Genomic DNA, 18,005 nt, shown 5'->3' on the forward strand with positions numbered 1-18,005 from the left:
GTATAATGCAATATTGCAACAGTCAAATTGCCTTAGTGAATCTGGCAACCCCCCATTGGACCACAAATTACTTCCGGAATTAGCTGTCAATATGAGCTTCACAATAAATGTCGCTTTGTAGCGGCAAGTCAAGAAATGTCCTGTGGGTTAGGAGGAGATTAAAGGTTAACTTTATGCTATTATTCATCGTCATGTCTACATTAATGCCAATTTCATTGGGCTTAACCAACAACCATAAACTTCCCGTAATCCCTGTTATCCCTAACCAACGAACAGCAACACAACTTTTATTTTTTAAATGAAACTATACAAAGTTTATTTCCGGGTGAAGAGGACAGGAAGGAGGTACGTATGTCATTTCATTTCAACCAAGCATCGGTCTATTTTTCTTGTATAACATGTGTTTTCCATGTACTTGTCACAGCTCGGCGGCGAGGCGACGTTTTGTATCTCTTCCCAAAAAAGTCTGACGAGCTGCTCCTGGTTTCCAAGCCTTTATTTCGCCTCACACACTGCCAACCCAATTAGCTTAGCACGTTAGCACGTTGGCTAAGCTAGCCGGTTAGCATGTGGAGGATGATGATGCTGCACACGCATTTGGCATCATCTCTTATTACAGATTCATGACCTTCACCGTAAAAGTTATTTCAGGTTGCTGCCTAGTCACTGTGGGCTAATCGGTAATGTTTCCGACCAAGCTTCATGCCCTTTTGTCCGCCTTATTCCCCCCAAACCGCCACACTTCACTCTGTGTGCTAGCCTGTGTGTGTGTTGACGAATTGGTCGCATTGACAGTCTGACATTGTATTGCCCAAGAGCAGCGGATAAGGATTTTATCACAGAGCCGAGTCACGCAATGTTTGTCAAACCGTCTTTCTCAGCAGGAACTGAGAGTCACACGAAACCCCAGCGAGGAGGCTCTTATGAAACACAACCTTTATGTTTTTTTCCCCCTAATCTCTTTTCGTCCTCAGACTGCCTGGCCTGCTAAACAGACACTGACATGGCAGCCAATGGAGCGAGCTGTGAACAGCCTCAGAAACGTGTAGGAGCTAAAGACAAACAGAATGGAAACTCCACAGGTTAGTTCACACCAGCTAGAGACTCTACTATTCTGCAATTCTCCAGGAAGGTTTAAGTTGTATAATGAGCGATGAAGCAACAGGATCACTGCCTCGTTGTCAGTGTAAAGTACACAAGTCATAAAAATGAATGTGGACAGATTGATGGTCCCCCTTTTTTTAAAGAAAAAAAAAAAAAAAAAAAAAACACCGCCTGCCAACAATATGGGCAAGTTGAAGCTGCAGAGTCAGGCACAGGCTCACTGCAGTTGCAAGGATTATGTATTTGGCACTACCAAGTAAACAGGATTTGTTTAATGAGGTAATTGTAAGTATTCCAGCAAGTCAGGGTGATTGTAATTGTGCCTGTCTTCCAGACTCGTCCGTCAGAGAAAGGAGACAGAAGGACAAGGAGGAGCGCCTGTCTCTGGTGTTGTGGAGAAGGCCCATCACCACACTACACTACTTTCTCCTAGAGACCCTCATCAAGCTAAAAGAGTGGACATTAAAGTAAGACACTGAACAGGATCTTCTCAGTGGACCTTTGTTGGGCTTCAGGCTGGGAAAAATGGGTTTTAGCGCCCAGTTTGTGACCTTCTTTGTATTTAATCCCCACACTCTTCTCCATCCTGTCACTCTCCCACTTACTGAAATCATGAGCAATCATGCTTCCAAAATAATTTGAAAAAGGACTTTCTTTGGTTTCTTTGGAGGCCATGAAAGCTGAAAGGTGATAGTGCAGATGTTTTTTTTGTTTGTTTGTTTGTTTGTTTGTTTGTTTACAGCAGTTATGAACTAAACACATTAAAACTCCTAGGCGAAAAGTGAATTGATCAGAGCCTGTAAGGTAATCTTTAATGGAATGTGAGACAGTGTGAATTAAACAATCAAAAATGAGAAAAATTCCCAAGCAGTGGGCTTCAGATAGAATACATTTTTTTTGTACTTGTAATGCTTTTGGAATGGTGCATTTTGGCTGTTTATTTCAGATGTTGTGTCGCTTGTTTTGTAACAAAGCTTGGCATCGTACTAACATTTTTACTCCCCCTGCCTTTCTGTCCAGGCTGTGGCGACGGCGAGGCACAGTGTTCTTGTTTTTGGTGTTGTGTTCTCTCTTCTCCATTGCATACTCCACTGAGGGAGCACACCAGAAAGTAAGGCTTGATTGATTTTTTTTGTCTTAGTCATGTTAACATTCAGCACCATTGCTCCTTCTGAGAATGTTGAAAGGTTAAAGATAAGTCACTTTTCATTCACATAAACAACATTCCCCGATGAAAGGTCGTCAGGAGTTAATGAGGTCTGTGCTGTTTCCAAGTAACCCTTGGTTATACAGTCAGTGGGCAGACTGTTATGTTTACAAATTCCTTTATACAGCGCTGTATCACAGTTAGACCTTATTATAGAATAGGTTGTTTAAGGTATTCATAGATGGATCACATGTATAGTAATAGACTAATACCTACCAGGGTTAATTAAAAAGAAAAGACAACCTTTTGGTGAATTAAAAAAATTTAAAATGATTATTTCAGTGTTTCTCTTTTGACCAAGACCATATTAAAGATGCACTGTGCAAAATTGCTGAGGGTGAGGATCCTTTAGACTCAGCTGACAAAAAAAAAAAAAAAAAAAAAAAAAAAAAAAATGCAATAAGCACATAATTTGATAGTTAGATAGATAGGAATAAGAATTTCCCAGTTTGGGATCGATAAAGTAAATCTATCTATCTGTCTATCTGTCTATCTATCTATCTATCTAGTTCTTGTTGTCCAGACCAACTCACTGGTAGATAAAGTGCTTCTTCCACATTTTTGTCAATTGAGTCCAAGGGTCTTCACTTAAAATTGACCCCTGGGAATTTTGCGTTGTGCACCTTTAAATGTCAATACAGCACAATCTTCCCAAGCAGTTTTCACACACTCAGACAGGCATGGCTCTACACTTGAAGCAAAGGCAACTAAAGTAACTATAACCAGAAAACAGTTTTTAGTAAAAATCATAAAATAAATCATATTAATTATTAAAGCTACAGAAACTTGCCTCGTGCCCACATCCATCTAGTCTGATCTAATCCTTCTGTCCGCTGCAGTATGTCCAGTACCTGGAGAAGAAGTTCCTATGGTGTGCCTACTGGGTTGGTCTTGGGATCCTGTCCTCAGTGGGCCTTGGGACTGGCCTGCACACCTTCCTTCTCTATCTGGTGAGAGAACATTGCAAGAGATTGATAGATACACTCCAGTTTTTAAAGCGGGCCGATACACAGGGTGCCATTCCACTTCAAGGAGACTATGCTTGGTATCTGTAATTGAAACATAGCTTTTAAATGTGCAAGCGATGGCTATTTTCACATGAGAAATCATAGCACAAGTCCTTGCAGTCCTGAAAAAAACTCAACAAGTATCAGGTTGTGGTGTATTCTCAATAGGCGGTAACACAAGATACTCAAATTGGACAAAACCACCACACCCTAAAGAGTGCTCTGTGAAATGTCAGCTGTGTTTTGCGGTACCCTCTGTGCTGGCTCTGAATGAATTTTAAATCAACTTGAGCATAATTTTTGCCCCCTGCGTGTGCGTCCCCAGCTGTTTGTGTTTCACTAGTCAGTTTATTCATTCAGCCCTTTATCCCAATCACGTCTCAAAGGGCCTGACAAACTGCATTACATAAATGTCATATATCTTACTACACCATACTCTCTATATACAGTACTTCATCATAAACATACTACATAAATATTATACATTATAATACATCAGTCACATAGTTTAGAGCCTCCAATGGAATTAGTAGCTGTGGGTTTCCATCCTACCCCAAACCCATTGAGATTATTGGTGAATCAAACCTAAACATCCATGTATTTTAGAGTGTTTCTAAAAAAAAAAAAAAAAACACTCCTCACCTCTGCTCAGTGCTTTAATTTGTCATTTTTCTTGTTTCAAACCTTTGTCAAGACATTTTCAAGTCATTTTTTATTTTATTTTATTTTTTTACTGAAACCTGGATGAATTAATGTATTGAGCAGAGGTGAAGATTATGCAGAAGTGTTCATATTTGAATTTCCCTTCGAGGATGAATAAAGCTTTATCTATCTGTCTATCTATAATTTTTAGTATTTTGTCTTGTGTGTCTTCTGTCCCTCCGCGCACCTCAAAGTGAAGTTTTGTATGTATGTTTTTCATTCTTCCTTGAACCTACTACAATGATTTGATTGTTTTTGCTGTCAACAGGTAACAGCAAGTACCAGTATTGCCTATGTTTATCTACAAAACACTGGCTGCTTTTTTTCCTCATGAGCATTAAGTCTGCTCCGTAACTTGAGTCATTTCCCTCTAGAGATATGCATCTCTGTAAAACCAGTCCCTCAGTCTGTCTTTTCCGGCAGTTGCCAGTTGATGGCGTCATACTCCCTGTTGTCATGTGTGACTGGCTGCTCACTCAAAGTCATTCCATTTGTCATCCACATGTCCACGTCTGACCAAGAGCTCAGTGACGTTTGTCCCTGACAGTCAGTCAGACAGTGACTCTGTGGCTGAGTCACACAAAATATGTGACATTTGTCTTGGTTGTGGTGAAACTCTGCATTTAGCAAAAGAGCAGAGAGGGAACAAATTCTGCACCAGTACCCACTTCTTAGTGTGATGATGTGGCTTCTGTTCAGTAGAAGTAGAAAGGCAGATGTCAGCCAGCTGAGTCAGCTATTTCCATTTTCTAAAAACATGGGAGGAAAGATGTAATCCTGGTTTTTAAGAGACAGCAACCAGTCCTTCTACTGATGGTCATTGTGTTTGTAGCCTTCCATTACTTTACATTCTGTGTTGGACACCCCAGAAGAGCCAGAGTAATAGCCCATATTTTGTGTGTGTGTGTGTGTGTGTATGTGTGTGTGTGTGTGTGTGTGTGTCATGCTTAGTAGGTGTGACCTCGTTTCCTTTCCCTACATCTCTGTGTGAGGGCGTTTTTTTCTTTCTTTTTTTGTTTCTTTCTTTCTTTCCGTCAACAGTCATCATCATCTCCCCCATATGGAACAACCTCATCTCCCTTAAAACGACCATTTTTCCCCTCATAAACAGGCTCCAACTGAAGGTTTTTGATGTTGAACAGAAGTCACGGAATGTATGTTGTGTGGAGCCATATCTTGAAAATCATTTTTCTTTGTGGGATTGTGCGTTTGGTTAGATGAGTCTCCTGCTCGTAGCTCATCTAACAAAGCTGTACTATTCTAATTCCTCCTGGTCGGATTTTAATGTAGAGGCATACACTGTTTTACTCAGTCTATACTGCATTGCAGCGACTTGGATTAGAACTTTGTAGAAAATTATCATGATGCAGTTATAAACATCTCTTTCAGAGACTTTCTGGAAAGAGGAAATTTTTGGTTTGGTCCAAAGTGCATCTTCAGTTTTGGTTCCAGTTTTGATGAATTGTGTAATAAAGTTTGAATCTTGTAATGCTTTGATTAAAAACCCTTTGCTATGTTCATTTGTGCATCAGAGGCCTGCTATCAGAGGGTGCTTGGTGGTGGAAGTGTTTTTGCTGTGTTTGCCCACCATAGCATGCTGAATATAGAAAGGAAACTGCTTTGGAAAACCAACCTGATAGAGTTGAACGTCCAAAGAAAACAAAGATGTGGTCAGGTTGATCAGCTTGACTTGTGTCTTCTTGCACTTAAGTCTGTTTAAAAAAAGATACTTTTTGTTTTTGATTTAGTTAACACCTTAAATACACAAAATCAGCAAAGATGATGCTTTTCCCAATAAATTTAGAAAGGCTTATTTACAGTGTAGTCCTCGTCACATAAGCCCGGAACTCGAGATTTTTCCTGGTGGAAATGATTATCTCTTCTCCTCGCTAGAATTGTTTGAGTCATGTTCGCAGTGTAACATGCACCATCACTTCAGCCGACTCAAGGCTGATGTCAGCAGTCGACAGGAAACTCCCCTTGTTGATTCTGAAAGACCAGAAACCACATGACCCCCCTAAAGAGTTATACTATGGATTTACCTCAAGACTGAAGAATTAATGGATAGACCCATAGAGAGAGGGTGAGCTCATCCTGCTGCTGGGAGAGAGGATTCACTCATAGGCATAATCTTATGAGTAATACTTAAACTGTGGTGGTCATTCCTCTGTGTGTTTGTGTGTGCGTATGCGTGTGTGTCTGATTGCTTGATTTGATACAAAGCCATAATGGGAAACTAAGACCGGACACATGCTAGTAGATGTATGTTCACCCACATGAGCAAGTCATCCAGCATCATTCAAAGCCTCTTGTTTGTCTTAAGAATTTAATATTTCTGGTAAAATAGTGAATTTTACTGGTAGCCAGCTGTACATATTGAAAACAAACTACTTCAATGGCCAGTAAAGAAAACAGATTGTTACTTGTCCTGACTGGAAGTATTTATTCACATTAATCCCTGCTGACTTAAGTGAACAAAGAAGGTCATCTCTGGTTCATCGTACTTCCCCTATTTGATAAGCACACTGGAATTTGGTTTCAGGTTTTGAACCACAGTTTAGTCTCGTCTTGTAAGTGCTGAATTGCAGTGTCATGCAAAAATGTTAGGTTCGTCAATGAAGGCCCATTAGACATGAAAAAACCTGCATTGTGTACACTAAAGACGCCTCCTGTGTCTTCCTGCTGAGCGGGGCTGAGAGTTACTCTTGCAGCGCGGGTGCAATCATCACTGACTAATCGTGTGCTGTCCATCAGCTGTCAGTGTTGCTCCCACATCACTTTAAGGAGGTATAATGGAGTTGCTGTGTTATAGTTTCAGGTGGGCCTACTGTTACTGAGGCCAGATGGCTTGGCCTAACCAGTGATAAATGATAAATGATTTGACATACCAACCTTTCAGAGAGACTCTGTGACTCAGACAGGTGTGTGTCTACATACATGTGCAGATGTGTCTCTGTGTGTACACAAGTGGGTGTGTATGAGGGCACTGTGCAGTTAATCATGTTTATCATCTTAAAACGATGAGGTATCAGCAACATTTAATTTAATTGAATGTAGATGTTTATATAAGACCTCAATAATATGATAAAATGTTTGTTTAATCAGTAGGACTGTTTTTCATCACAGTGTGTACATTTGAGCCACGAACATGCAGATCTAGGATTTGCCGTGCAGCTCGATGCTCAGCTCCCCTAATTTATTTGCCTCATCTACAATAATGTACACTTGTGAGTACAAGTCCTTAATGGTACCTGTTGGACAATATAGTCAGACTTGTATATGGACGCATGCGATACCCAATTGATCAAAACTGCTCATCTTCTTCGTCCATCATATCTGTCTCCTCAGGGTCCTCACATAGCGTCAGTGACACTGGCGGCATACGAGTGCAGCTCCACAGACTTCCCAGAGCCTCCTTACCCGGACCAGATCGTCTGTCCACAAAGCGGAGGGGTGGAGGGCAGCATTTCTCTCTGGTCCATCATGTCAAAGGTCCGCCTGGAGGCCTGCATGTGGGTGAGTTTAAAAAAAAAAAAAAAAAAAAAAAAAACATGCTCAGAAAAATGCGATGAGTGAGATGTTGCTTTTGCCTGACTCGCTGAATGGAAACCAGGAGGGTCTTCTTGCTCCTTAAGCTTAGGATAAACACAAGCATGGTTTCTCTGTTTCCATAGCTTTGGCTACTAAATTCATATTATCAATAAGGGTGACATTTTATTTGGAGATTAAAAAATAAAAAAACAACAATAAATAAATATATACTAACTTTTTTCAGGGATGTGTGCAAAGCCACAGTAACATGGTTTTCTTGCCAGTTGGAAATCATTTATCAGAATGGTTTGATAGAAAACTTACTACTTTTAACTAGCACAGAAAAACTGGAGGTAGGGCAGAGGTTTTCACTTTGCAGCCTCACTGTGCAATTGTGCTTTTAGCCCAATAGAAAAATATTAACTCATGTTAACACCTTTTTTTGTGAGATCCTGTACATTTTGTGCCATGTGTGTCAGTATATTGTTGTATTGAGAAATAATTGCTTTTTGTTTACAATTCCTTTGTAGGCAAGTAAGAATTCATTTCAGACACACACACACATCACACACACACACACACACACACACACACACACACACACACACACACACACACACACACACACCACAACAGTGTAACAAGAGTTAGTGAGTTTATGTGTAACAGTTGCAGGATTTTGAAAAGTTCTTGGTGATATCAGTGGCCGTGAGAGGCTGTGTGCGTTGAATTGGTTCTTAAAGGTGCAATATCTAGTTTTAAAAAATTTATTTTAAATTCAGAGAAGTAAAAAAAAAAAATCTTATAGTACATAAAAAATGCATTACATTTTTTTTTTTTATAGAAGCAAACAAACTATCCTCTAGAGGAAAATTGTTTCTGGGGACAGTGAAAAATTAACACTTTACACTGTAATTTTATCTATATATGTATTTACTATTCATAAAACATCTTCTAGGGTTCTGTTTGGTTTAGACTGTGCAAAAGTGATTTTTTTCTTTTAAATTGTTAAATTAATAATAAAAAAAAATGCATGTATGGTAGCAGTCCCTGCCATTGAAAACAAATTTGTTTTCAAAACTGCAGTGCACCTTGTAAATTATTTTACATTTAAAAAGAGAAAAAAAAGTGGTGAATGTCATTTCAAACCTCTCAGGATCAGCGTCCTCCCTGATGTCAGACTGTTTTCTGTTGCTAACTCTTGGTGTTTGCCTGGTTGACTCGGTGTGTTTAGGGTGCAGGCACAGCCATCGGGGAGCTGCCTCCATATTTCATGGCAAGAGCGGCCCGTCTGTCGGGAGCTGACCCAGATGACGAGGACTACGAGGAGTTTGAGGAGATGCTGGAGCAGGCTGAGACTGCACAGGTCAGAGACACACACACATACAGGCTTCGGTTATGACATTCATTTGGCTGGCTCATTCCAGTTTTATTTCGCTTTTGTCTAGCTCATACACACTGGAAACATAAGTAAAACAGTTTGTATAAATTTAGGGAATAACTTGACAGAACTCAGGAAATAAAATAAATGAATTGCCTTGTAATGTAAAAAATAGTAATAAAGTCACCATGTACAGTTTTCTGATGCCTTGATTTACTATATACAAAAGTAACTGAATGCATTGAATAACTTACAAAGTGATCTTTCAAAATAATTGCTAAATATATGCATTTGGTGAATACCTACCTGAGTTATAAGGCCCTTTTACACAATGTGTTCAAGGTGGGAATGCTGCGCCATTATTCCGCCTCACTGGTCCGTGTAAAACATATGAACGTGGAGTGGGAGGCATTTTTGTTCCGTCTTTAAGCTGGCAGCAGAGGTAGTAACAGAGCCAGATCGATGTCTGTGCAAAAGGGAGAGCCGGCAGGATGGGACAGGGGTGTGACGTTTGACGGCGTGCGATGTGTGCGACAAACGACCCGGGGGGTGGCTAAGTTAGCAGCTGCTTGCTTGTGCTTGAAGAGTGTTATAAATGTGCACGGCTAGCAAACACACCTCAACACTCAGTGCACCTGTCGTTGTTCAGAAAGCAATGTTGCTGCCGACAACACTGCTATGGCGGCACTCAAGCAAACAGAACACACCCAAAAACACAATTTCAAATTTTCCCGTTTTGTTTAAAAGTCAGATTCAGCGCTAGCCTAGCTTAGAGCCAACAGCCGTCAGCAGCAGCTGTCCTGAGGCCGCTCTCTGCTTGTATCAGTGTTAACACGCTCGTTTACACTGTCCACACTGTCTCTATATTATACCCTCCCAGCTGATTTGTCCATTGACTGTTGAGCTGGTAACTGTCCAGTCATTGGTCCTAAGGTGTCATGTGACTTCAGTGAAAGCCCCTCCCTCTTTACACTTCCAGTAAATCTGCAAGTTGGGTGAGTCACCCAGAACACAGCTCCCCTTTAATCATCCCTCGAGCCTCGCTCTCCCTCCCTCCCTCCTTCCCTCCCACCCACCCTCTCCTTCTCCCTTTTCACCGACCTCTAATTTGAATGACAGACGGTTCTGTCAGGAACCAAGTTCACATGACTGGCAACCACTGAGATCAGATGCTGAGTCAGCAGATTGTAAATCAAAGGAACTTGTATATGTTGTCTCCATCACCTATTCTCACTTCACTGACTCTGAGCTGTAGAGGCCAAAAAGGTCAGCATCACATGTCTTTCATCATGAGAATGTATTCAGCATGTGTCCACATGTGCATTTGTCATCGCTTTTGAGGAGGAACTGCTCAGAGGCGCTTTCATTTTGAGTATGAACCGAGCAACTCATGGTTTGTGGAATTTGGTGTGATAAACACCCTTTGTTAAAAATAGTCCATCAATTAGAAATATGCATTGTTACTTTTATCAGGAAAGACTTTGTAAAAAATTGTCATCCATTCCACATCTAGAAAAAACAAGGAATTAGAGGGTGCTGGCCAGTAGACACCGGTGTCATACAGGTGCTGGAAATCCTTAAAAATGTTTGAATGTTAATGTGGTATTTTCAAGGTTTGAAAAATATTTTTATTTTGAATATAGTGCTTAGAACTGCTTGAAATTGTAATTGCAGTGATTTCATAGTAAAACACTGGGCTTGTGCCACATTTTGAAACTGGAAACTGTGTTGTGTTTATTCTTTAATTTGTGTCCCTTCTTGAGAATGCTAACACAGTTTTCGTTGTTTATAGCACAATAACTACCAGTTTAATGTGATGAAGACATGAAATCTGCGTGTTTGTGTGCATAAAAAATATTTCATTGAGCTCGAAAATGCACCTTGAAAAGTGCTTGAAACTGAGTTCAAAGTTGTAGGAATCCTGTACAAATTAACAGTGGGCAAAAATAAGAAAATGTCATTGAGACATCCAAAGGCATTGATGCATTTAATTAATGGAACTTTTAAGATGAATAATTATCACATAAATGATGAAGCTAAACAATTATTAATTGTGAGATAAACTGTGTGGACTAAAAATATATAGCACTAATGGAAACTGACAAGATAAATCTATTGAGACAGACTGATTCAGTGGAAAATACTCTTAAAAATCTCACACTGTAGAAATGATAGCAACATTTGTGTTTCCTACATATCAAGTCACTTTTAAACCTCGAGGCTGTATCTTTGCATGTAGGCCAGTATTGATGCTTAAATTGCAAAAAAAAAAAAAAATGGACTAAAACTGATTGAAACAAAAAGATGAATAAAAAAAGAACTGATGGGGTTGAAATTAAACTGACTGAAATTACCGACTGAAGTTTCTTAACAGTGAAGATAAAGATTAGAATTAAATTTAAATTGCTGCCAAAATTAACATTTGTGAGATGCTGGGTTTTGGGTTTGCCTATTCCCTGACCTCCTGCATGGGCTGTGATCTTCACCATGTAACCACAGGCATTCCACCCCACAGGGATGGAGACTGGATCAAAAGACCACAGCGATTCTGTGCGAGGTCTCAACTGAAATGCTGCCAAAATAATAAAAAACTAAAATTGCGTAGAAATTGCAGTTATTGTACCACAGTTCTTAGGCCCCAGTCCTCATAATGCATCGCAGACATCACTGCTGTTTGGTAAAACCACACATCTGCAAAAAAAAAGGTAGTTAAAGTACCATTCAAAACTATGTATTTTTAAAGTTGCAGTAGCATTTTAATAGGTTTGAAGAGCCCGATGATCATGAAAACTCATTAAACACATAAATGCCAGTGTAATCTCTGAATTTTCACTTTAGAAAAATAAACAAACCCAAACTGAACACACATCCGGTAGTGGTTTCATGTGTTGGCTATTGTATTTTTTTTTTTTTTTCAATTTATAAAGGACAGTGTGCACTTTCATTAGCTATTCAAAGGAATAAAAAGATGAGTGCACCAGATTTAGCAAGAAAGCTAATTTCCATATAGTAAGTATTGTGATGATTGTGATTGACCTGGGCCTCTGTTTGCAGGATTTCGTCACAAGAGCAAAACTGGGAGTGCAGAATATGGTACAGAAAGTGGGATTCTTCGGGATCTTGGCTTGTGCATCAGTAAGCTGAAATTGTTGTGGTTGTTTAAAATAAATAATAATAAAAAAAAAAAAAACACCTGAAACTGTATTTGAGGATATTTTCAGAGAATGGTGTAGCATTCAATATGACTTGCATGTGCATATTTCAGATCCCCAATCCCCTGTTTGATCTGGCTGGAATAACCTGTGGGCATTTCATGGTGCCCTTTTGGACCTTCTTCGGAGCTACACTGATTGGGAAGGCCATCATCAAGATGCACATACAGGTGGGTAGCCAATGCAGAACAACATTTATGTAGAGTGTCCTGGTGGTTTTGAAGTATGTGCCATGCAGGGTTTACACAGAACATTAAAAGCATTACCATCACAGTTCACCTCAAGTAGCACAAACAGACACAAGCAGTTCTTAAAACAGAATAAAAAATCCAAATGTAAAAAAAAATGTAGTGCCACAATCAGGACCACAACTAAAAAATAGAGTGACAGCAATGCACATGGAACAATCACCAAATCACCTACTGCCGCCACTGTTGCAAAACAGCAATAGAGGAAACACTGTAACATGTATTTATAGCATCTTAGGTTGGAATATTGCTCAGTTTTTACTCATATTTCATGTCATCACATCTCTCTACCTCTTTCTCTCTCACTCAGCTCCTCTGTCTTTCTCTCCACTGTCCACGGTGTACTTAAGCAGATATTCCATGAAGTAGAGTCTTAAAGGAAAGGGGAATGTAAGGCTGACTGTATCACTTCAGAAGATTCCCACAACCTCACAGTGTGTGGGATGGCTCAGATCAAAACTAGCATTCAGATCATGAGTTGGCAAGCTGTCACAAACTGATTGTGCATTTTTGGTTAACTCTTTCTGATAGCGCCCTGCTCCACTGGGGTTTCCGTATTCTGGTTTGCGCTTTGGGACACATCCAAACCATATAAAGAGACTCTCAATGAAAGGAAGGAGACTTTTTAACAAGAACCATAGTTTTTTTTTTTAATCCACCAAATTAAAAAAAAAAAAAAAAAAAAAAAAAAAACGCCCTTTAATTACTAAGTGTATTGTTGAGTCTGCCACACCAATGACTAATACGAGCCTAGACTGTGAGAGCCTGTGTCTGCCTGTGGGTGAGTCGCTCAGTGTCTTAACAAACTGAGGCGATCCATCTCTTGGTGGTACCAGCTGGTGATTTCACTGCAAAGCCTCCCAACAAAAGGCCTGCCGGGCACCAAGGGTGATGTTACGGGGGGATGTCGATTGGATATGAAAAGGTAGACGGGAGACGAGGAAATGGAGCAGACCGTAAGAGGCCGCGGGGGGGGAGAGGCTGTACTTTGTGTAGTACCTTGGACATCACGTGTCATATCCTGTCTGAATTTATCCAGGGGGGCATGTGTCATGATGTTCAAAGCTGATCAGTTTCAGGACTGGAGCACCAAATTGTGGTTTTTACCCCCACTTTGGCGCCCTGTGAACCACAAAAAGCCCCCCACGGCCTTTAAACTCAAGCTTAGCCTTTGTCTTTATATCTGTATTCGTCAGCCAGATCATGTATCAGAGCGATTGGTGACCCCCACCTTTGACACTGCCACATGAGCGCTCAAGTGTTACCATTTAAAATACAGATACTTTAAAAGCATATTCTCCTAAAATCAAAATTATGCTGCCTAAAATTAAGTTTGTGTGCCAGCTGAGTTTCTAAATAGAGATAGTCATATTCAATTATTTTTTTTTTACAGATTACCTTTCCTGTTTCCATTTTTTTGTGTTTTGATTACTTAGGGGAATATGTATTTCTTAACTTAGTAAAGCCCTGTGTGTTTTTAGATGTTTGCATGTCTGTATATCAGTGATCCTCAGGAGGTGAGAAGTTTCAGTCCTGCTCATTTCTTTGTTCTTTTGTCTTCCCACAGAAACTATTTGTTATCATTACTTTCAGCAAGCACATAGTGGAGCAGATGGTGTCACTTATTGGGTAAGTGTGTCTATTTATCTTTATGTACAGCATGTGCGTGTGAGAATAAAACAGTGGATTAAGGTGCTTTGTGGAGTCATCTTTTATTCTGGCTTGGAGAATGGGAACATATTAGAACATTTTCAGATGGATTTTTGACCACCGATTAAGACAATGCTTTCACGGTGTGTATGTGCATGCATTCGTCATTCCCCACGAAGCTATTTCCTTACCTCGCGCAGACGTCTCTGCAGCATTGGTGGCCAGGCATGTGGGGTCCTATCTTGTTATGTTCTGACTCACCCAGTTCAGCTTTGACTGAGACAGAATCTCCCTAATGAAACTGGAAAAAACTGTCATGGCATGAAGAACTCAAGCAAAACAAATCATCACGCATTGCTCTCCGTTCAGCTAATGGTTGATGTGGTTGATTTTTAGAGCAAAGGATTTCAAAGTGGGAGGTGGGCCTCTCCATGGGGGAAACACGCAGTTTCAATGGATGATCGGGGGCAAAGGGTTATGAGAAGGAGCCATGTTGTAGAAAACCATAAATATCTGTTGTCTGTTTAAAGAGAGTTCACAGATAATTCTGAGTAGCTTTATGAACCTAAAGTCAGCTTGTTTCATGTATTTGTGCAGTTTGAAGTTATTTCACACAGCACCATTAGGATATCTGAGCTCAACTGTTGGAAATCTGTGGGAGGAGCAAAGGGGAGCCGTTTTTTTTTTTTTTCTTTTTTCTTTTTTTTTTTTAAATAGCTGACTTTGAAGTCATCTATTAAAAAAAAATATATTCAAACTTAGACAATGCTGACAAAAAATAATTTGTCCCTCTACCCTGATTTTTCAATTGGTCTCCTATAAAGTCTATATAATCTACAAACATGATCACTGTTGAATCCATTGAATCAATTATAATTACTGTAATAACAACTCCAGCTAGTGATTTTTGACCTTATTGGGGCTTTTGCTCCTTATGGAGTCTTTTGTTGTTTAAAATAAAATTTAAAGGCTCTCTCCTGTGAAGTTCATGAGTACACGACTTGCCCTTGATGACTCGCTATGATGTGTGCCAACGTTGCTCGAATGTTGACTCAGGATGTTTTTTTGTATGTGTGTGTTTGTGTGTATGTGTGTCCGTGTGTGTGCGTGTGCCTGCATGTAGAGAAACAGGCTGAGGGAGATAGCAAGGATGAGTCAGTCAAAACTAGCCTTGTTTTATTTGACATCAGCAATTACCCAATTAAACCTTAAGTGTGTGTTTGGTCATAGACAAGGCGCGTCTATTGCATGTATTTTTTCAGTGACAGCAAAGATGAATGGCAGAAGGCCCTTTGACTGATTTTTATTCTCTATTTTGGCTTCATGTAGAGTTTCACTTCCCTTAAACTGTGTCAGTGTTGACCCAGGCAGTCAACTTGCATTGCCGACACCTCTATATGACACAGCTTCATAAATATCTTGAATAACTTAGTTCAGGACAAAGTATCCAGTATGATCTGTTGTTATTAGCCCCCCAGAGAGCTAATCTACCCTGCCTTATAAGGACATGAGCCCGCCCTGATTAGGTGGCTTTCCATCCAAAAGGCAGCAATAATAGTAATGGTGATGACATCATGTCGACTCACTTCCTGATAGAAGGGGCTGACACAGCTGCCTATAGAGACCTGAAGGGTATAAAAGCTGAGCTGAAGAGTTACAGCTTCATTCACCCTGCTTCCTCCACACAGCAGCCAGTGGAGGAGCTGGAAGCTCCAAGTTAGAGATCTTATGTAGGTTGGGCCCTTCAGCAGAGTCAAGGATGTTGCTTACTGCCTGCTGGTGGAGCGAGGACCTGTGGCTTTATTCATGGAGAGGGAAGACTCCCAACACGGCTCCCTCAGACTCTTACAGGGACTTAAGAATTTGGGGTTGTTCATTTTTGGGCCCCATGTCAGAGGAAAGGTGCTCAAAGGGTAAGTGAATTAACATGACTGCTCTTTTTTTTCCCCCCTCTTGTCTTTGTCACTCTTTGTGTGGATGTGCCTGGGATGGCGGTGTCAGGTCTGTGCCCAAAGTAGGACCATCCCTTCAGAAGCCCTTCAGTCAGTATCTGGAAGCACAGAGGAACAAGCTGCACCATGCTGGGGAAGGTGCACCAGCGGTAAGAACATTATTTTATAGTGTACTGTTGTCAGCTGAAAACCTTGTAACTCCAAAATGTCTTCTCAGAAATTAAAGGAAACATGCTTTTTTTTAATGTACAATTGATAATTATGTGTGTGCATTTTTTTTTTTTAAATAGAGCTAGTATTATAAGTATTTCAATAGTTCATGGGTCATAAAAGTTACCCTGCCCCTCAACAGTACCCTGACCCTCAACCATTTTCACACACCACTTTCTGGTTTTTACTATCTGCAGTCTACAGTCTTGGTAGACTAGTTTATCTAAATATGTGGTAGGAAATGGTAGCAGTTGTACTATTATTTTTATGATGGCGGGTGATAGCAGTGTCCACCTCAACTCTTGGGTTTTCCAGGGTGAGAACTGGCTGTCGTGGGTGTTTGAGAAGGTGGTGCTGGTCATGGTCTGCTACTTCGTCTGTTCCATCGTCAACTCCATGGCCCAAAGCTACGCCAAGCGGCTGCAGCAGCAGAGGCACTCAGAGGAGAAAACCAAGTGATGACAAGACCAAGTGTTACCAGGCATCCCAAGTGACTGTGTTTCTGCTGCTGCTGAGAGGGCCTTCCGCTCAGCCACAGCCTCTCAAAACTTAACAGCAGACCTCGCCCTCGTCCATTCTCAACAGGAGGCTGAACGTTTCAAAAACCAGGCACTATTTGTTCTGTGTGTGCTTTTTCGGGGATGTATGTGCTGTTTGTTCTGTTTGTCCCTCTTTGGGTTTTGTAGTCCTCCCTCCCCTGTCATCTCGCTCTCTAGGTGTGTGTAGTGTGATTGGTTCTCCTGCTGATGGTAAGATGTTATTTTAACAATTATAATTAACCCTTTCATAGACCTCAGAAGTAAAGCAGCAGCCTGGTAGTGACTGCCATTTGCAGGCAGGTGCCATCAGCTGCTATGCCTTATGCAAGATGGAGGGTTCGACTTCCATTAAATACAGTTCTTGATTTATAGACTTGATTATTTAATTTTCTAACGTTTACGTGAGGATGGATCTTAATTTGTTTGTACAATGTGCTACTGTTATGAATGTTTAAAATGATTTCGTTTTTTTCTGTTCAGGGTTTAATTAATTTTCCTCATGTTTTTTGTCCTGTTTAACAGTAAGGTTAATTTGTTTTTTGTTTTTTTTTCCTGGAATTTGTCATCAACTTAAAAGGTAAAAAAGCAATATCAAGTTGGAACAATGTGGTATTGATTGTTTGCACATCATGTAAATATCTAAATATCTTTTTTTGACAGTATGCGCACATGTATTTCTATTCTAATGGTCTGTCTAGTTATAACTGAACTTGAACCAAAACAACAAAAAAGTGATATCATTTGTAAAGTGACATTGTACACTCAGCTGACTAGTCCCATTTCTAGTATGTACATCTAGGTTGAACCTTGGATCAGATCATATATAAAATGTGTAAATCATTGCACTTGTTTCCAAGTCTGAGTTTGTCTTTTTTTTTTTTGCATTTTAGTTTTGATACAACAAAAGATTGAGTTGGGAATGTTCTTCTGTGAGCTTCATTTCAGTTGTGATGACAGTGTTTTAAAAGAGCTGTTCATTTTTCACCATCAAGTCTGTTGATGCATGACTTTCTTTTTAGACGAAATGATCATCCTCAAGGTAAGTGAGGAGCTTAACGACACTCATGAAGTTTCCCCTTTGTTATGTTGATCATTTTATTTTTAAGTAGAACAGCCATCACGTTCTTAGCTTTATTTGCTTGTAAGCTGTGTTGAGTCAGACTCACCAGTTTGAGTGTCTGGATTTGTTGCTCTCTTCCTCTCGGACCCTCTGTATCCTGTCTGTAATAGGGAGAAGTCCCTCTGCCTCCCTGTGCCTGAAA

At 40.2% G+C, this 18,005-nt stretch overlaps 1 protein-coding gene across 1 annotated transcript; it reads left to right on the top strand.

Moving 5' to 3' along the window:
• The first annotated feature begins 208 nt into the window (after positions 1–208).
• vmp1 (vacuole membrane protein 1) lies at positions 209–17,594 on the top strand. Its single transcript, XM_030067116.1, has 12 exons — positions 209–345; positions 975–1,082; positions 1,439–1,571; positions 2,125–2,215; positions 3,151–3,261; positions 7,369–7,536; positions 8,786–8,917; positions 11,987–12,067; positions 12,198–12,314; positions 13,960–14,021; positions 16,044–16,143; positions 16,520–17,594. Exons 2-12 carry the CDS (start codon positions 1,004–1,006, stop codon positions 16,661–16,663), a joined length of 1,218 nt encoding a protein of 405 aa, XP_029922976.1. The 5' UTR covers positions 209–345; positions 975–1,003; the 3' UTR covers positions 16,664–17,594.
• The last annotated feature ends 411 nt before the right edge of the window (positions 17,595–18,005 follow it).

This window comes from Myripristis murdjan, chromosome 13, assembly GCF_902150065.1.
Source record: "Myripristis murdjan chromosome 13, fMyrMur1.1, whole genome shotgun sequence".
Taxonomy (NCBI): domain Eukaryota; kingdom Metazoa; phylum Chordata; class Actinopteri; order Holocentriformes; family Holocentridae; genus Myripristis; species Myripristis murdjan.